At 37.4% G+C, this 13,842-nt stretch overlaps 1 protein-coding gene across 7 annotated transcripts in view; it reads left to right on the forward strand.

The window, feature by feature from the left end:
- The window catches only part of rock2b (rho-associated, coiled-coil containing protein kinase 2b), a 57,679-nt gene extending 45,873 nt beyond the window's left edge, over positions 1-11,806 (forward strand). The window contains exons 27-34 of one of the 7 annotated variants that reach the window (XM_081378740.1): positions 831-1,031; positions 4,482-4,549; positions 4,633-4,721; positions 7,452-7,530; positions 7,625-7,889; positions 8,563-8,839; positions 10,579-10,674; positions 11,074-11,211. In XM_081378740.1, the coding sequence (XP_081234866.1) occupies positions 831-1,031; positions 4,482-4,549; positions 4,633-4,721; positions 7,452-7,530; positions 7,625-7,889; positions 8,563-8,839; positions 10,579-10,657 (1,058 nt within the window). In that variant the 3' untranslated portion in view covers positions 10,658-10,674; positions 11,074-11,211. Of the gene's footprint in view, positions 1-830; positions 1,032-4,481; positions 4,550-4,632; positions 4,722-7,451; positions 7,531-7,624; positions 7,890-8,562; positions 8,840-10,578; positions 10,797-11,073 lie in introns of those variants that run through there. The other 6 variants (XM_081378738.1, XM_081378739.1, XM_081378741.1 and 3 more) reach the window with 6 other exon arrangements.
- Positions 11,807-13,842: the final 2,036 nt, after the last annotated feature.

The raw sequence follows: 13,842 nt of genomic DNA on the forward strand, positions 1-13,842 counted from the left end.
AGTTTATATGGATGCAGTGATAGGCGTCGTATTTCCATAGGTAGACGTGGATCAGCTGAGAGTCAGCTGATGCGAACTTGATTAAAATGACCTGCCAGAACTGATGCTACACTTGATTTAATTAATTAACTATTTATTTCTAAACAAACTTTAAAACACTTGGTGAATCAATCAAAAAATTGTCATTCATTTTATTTATTTATCTATTTATACATTCTTTGATTCATTTCATTCATTATCTTTATTTAAGCTTATTTGAATTGTTTTATTTAGGCTGTTCCTATACAAATTTACAGAGGTAAAGATAATTAATTTCATAAATTAACTTTATTTACTTCAAAACACCTGGCGAATAAATCACAAAAGATTCTCATCACTGGCCATTTATCTATCTATCTATCTATCTATCTATCTATCTATCTATCTATCTATCTATCTATCTATCTATCTATCTATCTATCTATCTATCTATCTATCTATCTATCTATCTATCTATCGATCTATCTATCGATCTATCTATCGATCTATCGATCTATCTAAGGATATATATATATCCTTTCTTTCATTTATTTCATTAATTAACTTAATTTAAATTGAATTTAATGTCTTATTAAGGTTGTCCCCATACAAATTCACACAGGTCTGATTTCATATCCACAAATATCCACTGAACCTAGAACACATAACATAATCAATACACATAACTCCTTGGTTTTCTTCTTTTTCCTGTTTTCCTTTTCACTCTGTTTCACTTCTAAATTGATGCATCCTTTTGCTTCTTTACCTCATTCTTCTTTCATTCCTTCCCACTCACCTTGATGCCGGTGTAGTGCGCATCACACACTCACACACCTCGGAGTCTATGTCCTTCACGTACCAACGGAGCTCCAAGTCAGTGTGTATTGATACCCGGCCATGCCAGATCACTTCTTGCTTCCCCTCCGACTCAGAGGAAGAGGAGGATGAGGAAGACGAGTGGAGGCAAAGGCCTGCCCTGACATATGAGAAGCCTATTAAGCAAGAGACTGCAGGTGACCCTGCATGGAAACAAATTAGCACGCATACTGCCTCTTGCTCTCGTTCACTTTTATGCAGTGTGGAGTTTGAATACTAAACACCTAGACAGCATTTTTGCATCAACGCTGACTTGGTTGGCAGCTCACTGGGTCAGTGATTTCCAACCAGGTATACACATACTCCAAGCAGGTTTCTAGAAGTACTTGGAAATATTTCTCTTTTGCTTTATTTAACCTATAATTGCTTTGTTCAACCTATATAAAATGACTTAAAAATTATTAGGTATGTCAAAAAATGCAAATACTTAACAACAATATTTATTTATTGATTAATTTATGTATTTAATGGCATAACATGCTGAGCAATTTAAAGAGGACCTATTATGCTTTTTTGTATTTTCGACTTTCTTCAGTGTGTAATGTTGTCGTTTAAATATGAAAAAGGTCTGCAAAGTTACAAAGCACAAAGTTACTCCAAAGGGAGTTATTCTCTATATCAGAAAGCACTGTTCCTGAACTCCCTGAAACCCCTCAGTTGTAGTCTTGAGTTTTCTTCTGGGAAAGAACGTCACAATATTCCTCAATAAAATAATTCCCACCCAAGGCATAAAAAATAAAAGGGGCAAGGCCTGGTTGACACGTTAGTAGTGTGTTGAAACTTGCTGTTGTGTAAGGGGCGTGGCAGTCACAACACACTGGTCCAGCCGACCAATTAGAGCACTTTGTGCTTTTCGGAAGAAGGGGCTTCATAGAGACTGGAACTAAATAGAGCGTTACTGACAGGCTGCAAATTAAAAGAGCTTGCTGTAAAATTTGTGAAAAAGAATGTGTTTTTCAACAATCAAACATTATTACTTATTCTAGTAGACCCCACAAAACCAATTTAAGTCTTTGAAAAAGGGCATAATAGATCTTACTATAAGGTTAGGGTTAAGAAAAGGGTTAGTTTAGCATTAGCATAATTTACTGTTATTTCTACAGTAAGTACATGTAACATATGTAACAAGAACACAGATTTGGCAAATTAGTCCGGTGAAATAGGACTGCATGCATCGCAACAGATTTTTTAAAGGGCACCTAATATGCAAAATTCACTTTTACATGGTGTTTGAACATAAATGTGTGTTGGCAGTGTGTGAGAAAAACCACCATAGAATGATAAATATCCACCCAGTGTTTTTTTTACAATCTCAATAAATCATAAGTACTGTCTCAGAATGAGCTGTTCTCAGATTCGGTGCAATGTGACGTAGAATTGCACAAGCCCCCCCACGACTGTTGATTGACACTTCAGTTTGAGCATAGACCCGCCCTGAGTGAGCTGGACACAGAGTCCGCCATTGTTCGACGCTTGAGCAGCTGTAGACAAGAATGTCTCCTAAGCGATTGCGGTGTGTTGTTGTTAGATGTAAGAATGAACATAGCAGTCTTCATTTACTTTGTTGTTACTCGAGGATGGATCAGTAGGCCTACAACTGTTTGTGATCCAGCTTCAGTCTCCGGAGCGACAGGCCTAACGTTACTGATCACGGTAGAAATGAAAGTGAGAGCGCGCTCTTTATCACAACTCATCGAGTCGTTTTACGGATATAAGGTTTACCAGTTTATTAAGCACCCACTGAAAAGGTGTGTTTATATTTGTTTACTGTTAGTTGTGTTTTGTGTACTTCGCGCTGTGTATGTAGATGATAATGAAAGGGAGAGAGAGTGAGTTTATGGATAAGAATTTAATGCTCACATCTTATACTGTGTTTATTCAGCTCTTACTGTGATTCTCTGGAGTAAAACTAATGCTCATCTTTTGTGTGATGTACAATAAACTTCACTGAACTCAGTATATTTTGGTCATTATTCGGACGGGGTTTGCTACAGCAGGCTTATACAGCATATATTCTCTGGCTCTGTGGGCATTATTGTCCGACTCCGAGTCGAAATGAACACCGCAACTGAGAGTTTCTGTTGAGATTGTCCTTCTGGTTCTTCTGAGCGCGAGCTCGTGAGGCTCCGCCCCCTGGGCCGTGTAGCAGCAGTTAATTTGCATTTAAAGGGATACACACTAAAACAGCACGTTTTTCTGAGCCCCCAAAAATTACAATTTAAACATGCTGTAAAAAATGATCTGTTGGGTATTTTGAGCTAAAACTTCACATACATACTCTGGGGACATCAGAGACTTATTTTACATCTTGTGAAAAGTCATAATAGGTGCCCTTTAAAATGGTGGTTGAAATGAAATGCTGCGTGGAGTCAACCAATCAAAATGCGGCATGAACTCAACCAATCAGCATGTTCAGCACCCAACTCCCACCCCTGAAAGTTCCTGAACTTAGAAAAAGTTCTACCTCGCAAGCAGGGACTTTCTGATGGGGAATTTTTACCCGGAACTTAATTTAGACCCTGGTTCCTGCGGTCGAAACACACCGAGGACCACCCCAAAGAACCTAGTTTCTAGGGAAAGTTCCTGTGGTGGAAACGCGGCTTAAGACAGAGGTTGGGAACCACTGCACTATGTTTTGAACCACAGCCACACTTTCCAACATGGTGTGATGCTCATTAGTTGAAATTATTTTGCACATAATCACACTACTCACCTTGCGTGTTTTAAAACAGTCCATTAAAGGTGCAGTCAGCGATTTCTGAGAAACAGTGTTGATATCTGAAATCAACCCAAACAAATACACCACGTCCTTCATTGCTCCACCCCCAAAATGCATAAACACGCAATGCAAGAGTGGATGTCTCTATCAAATAAGGCTTCGCGGAAAATAAAGCGAAGATAACTAACGAACTACAAAGAAAGAATAAAAATTGAACATACAGTACACAAGAGTATATACAAGTAAGAGTTTGTTGTTAGTCGCCAGCGGCACACCAGCTCCAGACAATGAGACTCAACACTGTCCTGTTTCTACAGCTAACATTACAGCAACATATCTTGATTCTGTGAAACACAGTAAAACCAATGTTACTCAGGTATGGAGCAGAAACAATGCAATCTCTGCATCTGTTTTCAGGCCTTCCCGCTTAGGTCTCTCCAGCTTTGGAAAGCTTTTCTAATATTAACGCTGGTAAAAAAAGCCTATGACTGATCATAGCCCTTCATAGCCCAGTGATATTCCTCTGACCTTTTCTCTTTGGTAATGTCTCTCAGCCATCTCTTTTTTTAAGTCTTTCTTCAAATCTCCCTCTTGCTCACTCTCTCCTCCCCCAGTGTGTTGTGGTGCACTTTCCGATCCACTTTCAACAGCATTTCTCAGAAATCACATACTGCACTTTTAACACACGGAAAGCAAAACCTTTTTATTCCAAGAGACTTCTAGTACAGGTTGCATTCTGCACCTGTGAAATATGTTTCTGAAGGTTCTGAAATTGCTTTAAGAAAAATTTGCTCTGCTTGTCATATTCAGACCTGTGTGGTTCTCTAATGTATAAAATACTCTTCTGTTGTTGTTTTTTAAACCACAGATTCTAGTCTTGAGGGATGGCTCTCAATGCCTACCAAAAACACCAAACGGTTTGGATGGGAAAAGAAGGTAAAGGTTTAAACATACACACTCACATCACATCAACAAACCCTGTCTGATCATCTTTGCATGTATCTCTGTGTAAATTGCAGTATGTGGTGGTCAGCAGCAAGAAGATCCTGTTTTATGACTCAGAGCAAGAGAGAGAGCAGGCCAGCCCCTTCATGATTCTGGACATAGAGTGAGTTTGGAAAATGCTACTCGCAATCAAAAAATATCTTGGCCTAAATTTACGATTTATGTATTTAAATTGCATAAAAAATTGCATATTTATCAGTCATCAATGAAACGAGCAAGATATCTACACTCAAAAAAGGCATATTTGGCTTATTAACAATTTGCATCTATTTGATGATATTTAAAATATCGATATATCAATATGATATATTGATATTTAAATCATATTTTCAAACTGCATTTGTTCAAACGAATCAGCTTAAAACTGTTCAAAACAATAACATTTATTGAGTTAAAAAGTATGAACATGGTTAAAATATGGCTAGCTGTGGAACAAGCAATATTCAGTTAGTAAAAATGTATGAGATTGAAAGTAATTGAATTGATTTAATGATAAATATATAAACTTGGTTATTGTGTATTTAAATCAAGTGATAGTCAAATAAACACAACTTTTTAGATGAGTTTACCTGTTTGGCATGATGATGTTTAACATCCCCGACAATCTCTGTTGTCCCATTTAGCCACTTGTTAGCAACTGCCTTTTACAAGACAAGTAAAGGCTTTAAAAAAATCTCAAGAGGGTATTACTGATGTATGTCATATTGTAGAATAAAACGTGAAAATATCTTGAGCTCGTGTTCTCCTCAGTCCTTATTTAAAGCATTTAAAGGGTAACTAAACCCTAAACCAACTTTTTTTAGTTAATGATCTGTAAGAATGGGGCTTTATTAGTGCTGTTCATTGATTCGAGTAACTTTTTTGACATTTGGGTATAAAGTGTTTTAATTTTACAATATATGGTGTAAAAACGTCTGAGTGCTGCCCTCTTAAGGTTGAACGGTGGCTACTGCAGTTGAATTTTCCTATTGGATGTTGCGGTGGCAAGTGACGTAAGCGGTGGCAGGTGACGTAAGCAGGTTCCAGCTCACCACGCCCCTGGTACGAGCTCACCACGCCCTTGGTACGAGCTAGCGTAGATTTATCTGTATTGTATAGTGGGCAGGAGGGTACTTAGGTGTAGTGTTGCTGGTTGCAACAGGACTGCTGGACTGCATAGCTTTCCAGCAGACTTGTAAATTAGGCGCCAGTGTTTGCATGCACTTGGGCTGAAAGACTGTGAGTGTGAAACCTGCATTTCACGCGGGATTGCTTCTCCAACGCAATAGAGGTGGAAATGGGCTTCTCCACACAGCTCGCTCTGAAAAGCGACGCAGTGCAAAACGCTGCTACTCCTGCTTGGACTCCACCACCGCAGCGGCACCTTGATGTGAGTGATGATATATATTTTAATCACAATTTATGGTTAGGCTAAAGTTAATCCTCTGGGGTCGACAAACGCGTCGGCGCATTTTTCTGGATTTTTTCACATAGCGGCAAAATATGAAAATGCCTAGAGAGCGCGCGCTATTGACATCAACTCGATAAAACTCATCAGATGCATGTACTTTACGTCGTCTTGCGACCCTGTGAGCAAACTCTCCATTTTAGAGAGTCTGACAGCAGGTCTCAGGTGCACGCCCCCCCGCTCACGGTTCGTCCCCTCTATCTCCGCTGGGGTCTGCCCACTTTTCTAGCATTTTTCAAATATTGCCAGTGGGTGGAGTCAGGCTCTGACCAGGGGTTTAGTTACCCTTTAACCAAAAACCCATTCAAAAATCCTATTGACTTCAGGATGAAGTTTTCAGGTTTTGGCCTACAAAAATACATCATCCCTGCACCACTCTAATAGTTTGTTTATGTGAAAATCTGTTGTTTATATATGTTAAAGTCTGTGTAATCCAAATGGATGGAAATTTTGTTCGTGATTCAATTACATACAGTGCTATGCATAAGTTTAGACACCCATACTAAAGTTGACTAAAAAGAGGAATAAAAAATCATCTTTTGGAAACTGAACTTAATGCCTTAATTTAAAAAATTAGGAAAAATCCAACCTTTAAGGACACCAATTTTCTTTGTGAATGAACAATGTATCGTAAATAAATAAATATTCTTCCTTAAAATACAGGGTGCATAAGTTTGGACACCCCTATGTTAAATTCCCATAGAGGCAGGCAGATTTTTATTTTTAAAGGCCAGTTACTTCATGGAGCCAGGATACTATGCATCCTGATAAAGTTCCCTTGGCCTCTGGAATTAAAATAGCCGCACATCATCACATAGCCTTCACCATACCTAGAGATTGGCATGGTTTTATTTCAGTTAGCCTAATAGCTGGTTTGATTTGCATTGAGAGATGATCTTATGGAAAGTACTCCATGCCAATCTCTAGGTATGGTGAAGGCTATGTGATGATGTGGGGCTATTTTAATTCCAAAGGCCAAGAGAACTTTATCAGGATGCATAGTATCCTGGATCCATGAAGTAACTGGCCTTTAAAAATAAAAATCTGCCTGCCTCAATGGGAATTTAACATAGGGGTGTCCAAACTTATGCACCCTGTATTTTAAAGAAGAATATTTATTTATTTATGATACATTATTCATTCACAAAGAAAATTGGTGTCCTTAAAGGTTGGATTTTTCCTAATTTTTTAAATTAAGGCATTAAGTTCAATTTCCAAAAGATGATTTTTTATTCCTCTTTTTAGTCAACTTTAGCATGGGTGTCTAAACTTATGCATAGCACTGTAAATATTAAATTTAGGCCTAAATATTTTTGAGTACACACATTTACTGCTCTCTTGCACACCATAAGCCTTTATTTTTAATGTCTCCTTTTCCCCTCTTAGCAAACTCTTCCATGTGAGACCTGTCACTCAGACAGACGTGTACCGTGCAGATCCCAGAGAAATCCCACGCATCTTCCAGGTAACATGATTAATTTGTCCTACAAGAAATGTTGTAGCATGATTTGATAATAACCTTATTAAACCTCAGTTTTCATCTTCTGTTCTGTCTGTAGATATTATATGCTAATGAGGGGGAGAGCAAGAAAGAGGAGCTTGCTGTGGAACCCTTATTAGCAGCTGAAAGGACGTCCTATATCCCACACAAAGGTCACGAGTTCGTGCTCACGCTTTACCACTTCCCCTCTAGCTGTGAAGCATGTCCAAGGCCTCTGTGGCACGTCTTCAAACCCCCACCAGCCCTGGAGTGCAGGCGCTGCCGAGTTAAATGCCATAAAGACCACATAGATCGCAAGGAAGAGGTCCTTGCTCCTTGCAGAGGTCAGGAGGTCACACTCACACTCACTGTAGCTTTTTAAACATTAGAAAATGTAATAATTTGCTCTGCTATATAATAATTATAATAAATTTTTTTTTTTTCATATTATATTTGTAATTTTTCAATGTTATACTATATACATATACTGTATATATTATAACTGCATTATAAATAAAGATTATGGCTATAAAATATTTTTTATACTATTTATTCAATTTTTTTTATTCTTATTGTTTATGTATTTATTTATTTATTTACTCTATCATTCAAAAGTAAGATTTAGTAGATGAGTAGAAGTCTATTATGCTCACCAAGGCTGCATTTATTTGATCAAAAATACAGTAAAAACTGTAATATTCACTGAAAATGTTATTGAAATAAACTACAATTGTTGTTTACTATTTTTAATATATTTTGTTGTAAATGTAATTTATTCTTATGATGGCAAAAAAAATCAGCATCATTACTCCAGTCTTCAGTGTCACATGATCCTTCAGAAATCATTCTAATATGCTGATTTGGTGCTTAAGAAACATTTCTTATTATTGTCAATGTTGAAAACAATTGGGCTGCTTAATAATTTTGTAGAAAGTTTTTTTTTTTTTTTTTTGTACATCCCCATTGTGTACTTTGGGTTGAAACTAACCTGTTTTGTTTGGCCTTTTTTCTCTCCAGTGAACTATGATATGTCCACTGCGAAAGAGCTGCTGCTGCTGGCCAACTCCACAGAAGAGCAGCAGAAATGGGTCAACCGATTACTCAAGCGGGTCCCGCGTAAACCTATAGCCCACTCCTCAAGCATAGCTATAGCCTCTCCCGCCCCTGAGGCGTCACCAACTGGCCTGTCCCCTGTGCCCTCTCCTCCTCTGTCCTCCCATTCATCTCCCAGGCTTTCACACAGAGGAGCCGTCAAAGTGCATTCCACCAGACAGCAGCCCTCAACCAAGACCAGGTGAGAACCACTTGACAGATCAACAGGTTCATTAAAAGGAGCTTGAGGCAGAGTTCTGTTACATGAAGGTACACTATCATGTAACATATGATACAGTTCTGTTAATATGATATAATGTAGGGGCCAAATTCATGCCATTATTTAAACAACAATTTTGTCTGAATAGGCTGATCTTTTATCAGTGTTTGATGACGCAGCTCTTCCATTAATATCTGAATGCATAATTCATAACCATTTATACAAAGGCTTTTTCTATAATCTTTAAAATCTGCTTTACTGTTTCCTACTTACACTTCTGTATTAGCTTGAACTCTTCTGCTCATCTTTTCAAAATGTGTATTTCAGCATTGCTAATGATGTTGCTTCTTATAATGAATCACTTATATTTGTATAGTTCCTTATTTTTGCTTTATATATCAGCATTTGCTAAATTAGTGAAAAAGTATACCCAAAAATGAACTGAATGAGTAGACTACTTGCAGTAATCTTATGGCGTTTTTTTGTCCATTTTTATTGTTATAATTATCGTCTAAGGACAGTAAATATAATGATAACGATAAATATGTAGTTCTAAAAATTGTTCTAAAGGAAAAAGAATAGCAGAGTACAACTATAACGTTAGAACACACAGAAAAACAATTGGTATCACTTTCAGAAGTATTTTTTCCAGCTGATGAACGATAAGAACATTAACAGCCAGTCAGAATCCTTCTGCTTTAAGAGTTTGAGCATTTAAAGTGTCAGACAGCAAACCTGCAGTGCGTACTTAGAACAGTCAGTCTGCTGGAGTGGACACTCATTTAATTATTGTTATCTTTATAGTTATTGTTCTTGGTGTGAACAGGCCTTTAGAGCTTGGCAGTTGTGGTTACTTAGAAACAAAGCAGCGTAAAATTCTTTAAAAATATATATATATATTGTTACAATGGGGACAAAATAACATACCAGTCTGGAACAAAAAGAGAGTGAGTAAATAATGGCAGCATTTTCATTTTTGGGTGAACTACTGCTTTAATCGAGGTAAATGTAGATTCTGCTGTTTTTAGTGCTGTTATATGTTGACCTAGTTTAGACTTGGCTATGAAGTTGTGCAGGTTCTCAATTGCTTACATTATACTGCTAAACTTTTATAGCCCTGGCCCCATGCTCCGTATCATTCTTCACTGACCTGTTCACATTTGACATTTCACCTTCCCCACTTGTGCATATGTGTGGACAGTAAGTACACTGCATCACTGCTTATCGACCAGGTTTTCTGCTTGCCTGTGCAGCTCTAAAACCTCGCCTTCAGATGTGTGGCTGTCTGTACTCTTCTCTATATGTATCTGAAACAGAAATCCTCTTTGCTTGAGTGTCAACACATAAAAAAACATCCACTAACTAACGATGCAATCTCTCTTTTAATTCAATAATATTGGAATATTATTCTAACTGAACTGTGACATTTTCAACCCAATATCCTATACTTTTCCAATAAGAAAAAAACTAATATCATGAGGGTTTTTTTGGGGAAAATATATGCCAAATATTGCCATGGTAAAATTTGATTTTACATTACAATAATCTGTATATGAAGGGCAGCATCTGTCACCCCCACTCTTTTTAGAGCTTAAAGAAAACACTTAAAATGCTTAAAAACGATTTTCTTCCAGTTAAACATGGGTGGCCATCATTTTTTTTAATGTTGACTTCTTTAATGATATTTGTACATGAGGCCGAATGACTCCTCTTTGTTCCAGATTGCTTGAGTTGGGCCTGAAGGACTGGGGTTGGTCTTTTGATGTTGAAATGGATGATGACGATGTATTAGACTTCTGAGGAGTTGAGTTTGTGGGGTAACCGCAGTGAAGCCTTAGCATGTATTTTTGTCTGTGTGTTGTTCATGCTATTGCTTAAAAGTATTTTTTTTAAGTTTGGTATTTATATAGTGTGTTTTGTTCCCCCTTGAGGGACTATAACTAGGGAAAGTTTTTCGATATTGCCAATGTGTTTGATGTACTTATCTGTGTAGGCATGTTTGTGTGTACATGTTTGGCTCAATTAAAAACATCTTGCTTACTTTGAACAAGGTGGATTTGAAAACTGCTGGTGTTGTGGCAATGTCAACTGTTGCTTGTGGTTGAAAAGAAAATGGGATGCAATACTGTATGTCTGCCATATTTGATTTTGGATTTTTTTTAATATATTTTTTTTCTACTCAGTGCTCTCTCTCTCTCTCTCTCCTTTCTCTTCAGCTAACATTGGTGAAGGCTGGATAGATGATGATCAATCTGGGAACTTTGAAAGCAGAGAATGTCATTGTGTTGTGTTTTTTTTTTTTTTTTTTTTTGTTTTTTGCAAATCGCAGGACTTCCAAGTGCCAAACTCCACAAGTATAAATGACTGGGTAGGTCTAATATTAATACAGTTAAAACCATAAATTCTCTAAAGGGTGTAGTTTCAATTTTAAGTCAATTTTAGTGTTTCATGTCTATGTAGATTTATACAATTCTTAAAAAATAAAAATAAACGTTTTTTAAAGTAAAAGCATTTTAAATTTAAGAGGTTATTTTTATCTCCTTCCTTACAAGGTTGTCAGTAAGTGTGTCTGTTTGGCTTTGTGTGTTTGTAACAGAACATGTACTTAGGTTCTGCAGTTATATGATCATCTGAATTTATATACTCAAGTATTATATCTATTTTTTGTTAGGAAAAAGACATTTAGTGGAACAGATTATATTTTTGATCAGGCATTATATGAAAGGACACTGCTTTTCAAGGTGCATTACTTATTGTCAGAACTATCTGCTCAAAATATATGCATTATTGAAGACATGATGCAAAGATGCTATTTGTAGTTCATTTTATTAAATGCTGTAACAAAAATTAGACACAACTGTATGCATAGTGGAACATGATGACCTCCGGTCCAAACATTTTTCTGTCAAACTGTTGAGAAATTGTTAATAAAAAAGCTTTATTTGATGGAAAACCTCTGACTCTCTGTGTGTGATGATCCAAAATCATCTGTAATATTTATATAGAACTATAAACACGTGTTTCTAGAATACAAAATTATGCAGACATCACCACTGGAGTGGACTAGGCTGTGCATGTCCCCACAGAAATGTTAAAAGTTAGGATAAGGGATTAACTATGTTAAAATAAACATTGCATTAATGTCTTCATTTAGCATAATTGTCATTACTTGTTCATAAGAACTTAAAGGGGTCATCGGATGCAAAATTCACTTTTATATGGTGTTTGCATTTAAATGTGTCTTTGCAGTGTGTGGACACAACCACCATACAATGAAAAAATCCATTCACTCCATTTTTTTATCCTCAAAAAGCCTAAACACTCTCAATAATTAAGCCGTTTGAATTTTCTGAGCAGTATGATGTCATATTGCTCATGCTCCACCAACAACCACTGTTGGACTGTCCCGTAGTAGCATATTTCCTCCCTCAGCCATTTGTATACTGTCCACCAAGGCAGCACTTTATGTGTCTTGTGTCAATACACCCAATGGAAGAGAGGGTGGGGTGAGCAGTTGCACATTATCATTTATAGAGACATGCACCGAAACGGGTCGCTGTGAACAGAGCTGTTTTTGAGGAGGTAAAAAGGGTGTTGTTGACCATTGAGGAATTTTAACCAAAGTATGTTACAAACATTACATTAAGACCCTAAATAATCATACCAACTTGTGGAAAATAGGCATCCGATTACCCATTTAAAGCAATTATACATTAATTTATTTATACAGGTCATTTACTAAGGGGTAAAAAAAGCATGCTTTTTGTTGTAAATGAGTCACAAGAATTGATTAATAAAAGTCCACTGTTGAACAAGAGTTTGTACCAGATGTGGACTTGGAAAATCCTTGTTTGCATGTTGACAAATGTAAAATGTGATCATTCAGGTTATAAAAGGAGAACCAATTCTGCATGACAAATAAGTTCTACCAGGATTCTTATTTCTGCTGCGTCTTGTCATAGATATGAACAGCTATTATTTTCTAACAGTTGCAGGGATACTGAGCTGCTTTGCTGGTAGTGGTGTTTTGCACCCAGGAAAATGCAGACGTGTCTTAAGATCCGATGAGGTCATGTCTTTACATTAACTTCACGCAGTAACTCAGTAAGGCCTTCCCAGGTAACACTACTGTAGCGTATACGACTCTGGGTAAATATGAATTAGCTCAAGAATATGGGGAATTTTGGGAATATTCATATTTATGACTCATGGTCATAATTCATAAGTCGCATGTACATTTATTTTATCAATTATCGAGATTACCTTGTTCTGTAACTGGTCTGACCAACATTTAATTCGTCCAGCGAAACAAATGTAAAATCATTACAGTTAAGAAGAGGTATTCACAAACTTCGAGAGAGTTTATGTTCTGGCCACGGACATCAAACTCTCTGAGTTTATTAATTAAAACTACTGAATGTAGTCTAATATTGTCACGGAGCGCTCAGCTACGCCCCCCTCTGGTCTCATCCGCTCCCTCTCACCGGAGTATTAGAACTGCACTTCCCATCTCTCCCTCTTGCCATTATCACTCTCCAGCCCTGCCTGGTTTCCCTGATTATCCTCATCACCACCTGTTCTCCATCATCTCCCCTTTATCTGGACTGTCTCTCCCATTGTTCCCTTGCGAAGTCTTGTTTTGCATTGCGGACATTACCAAGCGTTTCCCTGTATTATTATCTGTGTTTCTCTGGACCTTTGATCTCTGCCTGGACTTTGGACTCTGTGATCCTTATCTGCCTGCCCCGACTTCAGCCTGTGTTTCACTACGAGTACTGGATATTCCCTTTGATTCTTGCCTGTCTCTTTATCTGTCTGCTTACCTGTGTATCATTACATGTGTCAATAAATTCTGCAAATGGATCCAACCGCCTCAGCTTCAGCATTACAGAAGACTTCGCCGTCTCAGGATCCAGCAGATTTTCTCCGCCTAGCCAACGAGGTTTCTTCGCAAGCATCGGAGTTGATCACACATCGTGAGCAGC

The sequence above is a fragment of the Scardinius erythrophthalmus genome (genome assembly GCF_964197995.2).
Source record: "Scardinius erythrophthalmus genome assembly, chromosome: 11".
Lineage (NCBI taxonomy): Eukaryota > Metazoa > Chordata > Actinopteri > Cypriniformes > Leuciscidae > Scardinius > Scardinius erythrophthalmus.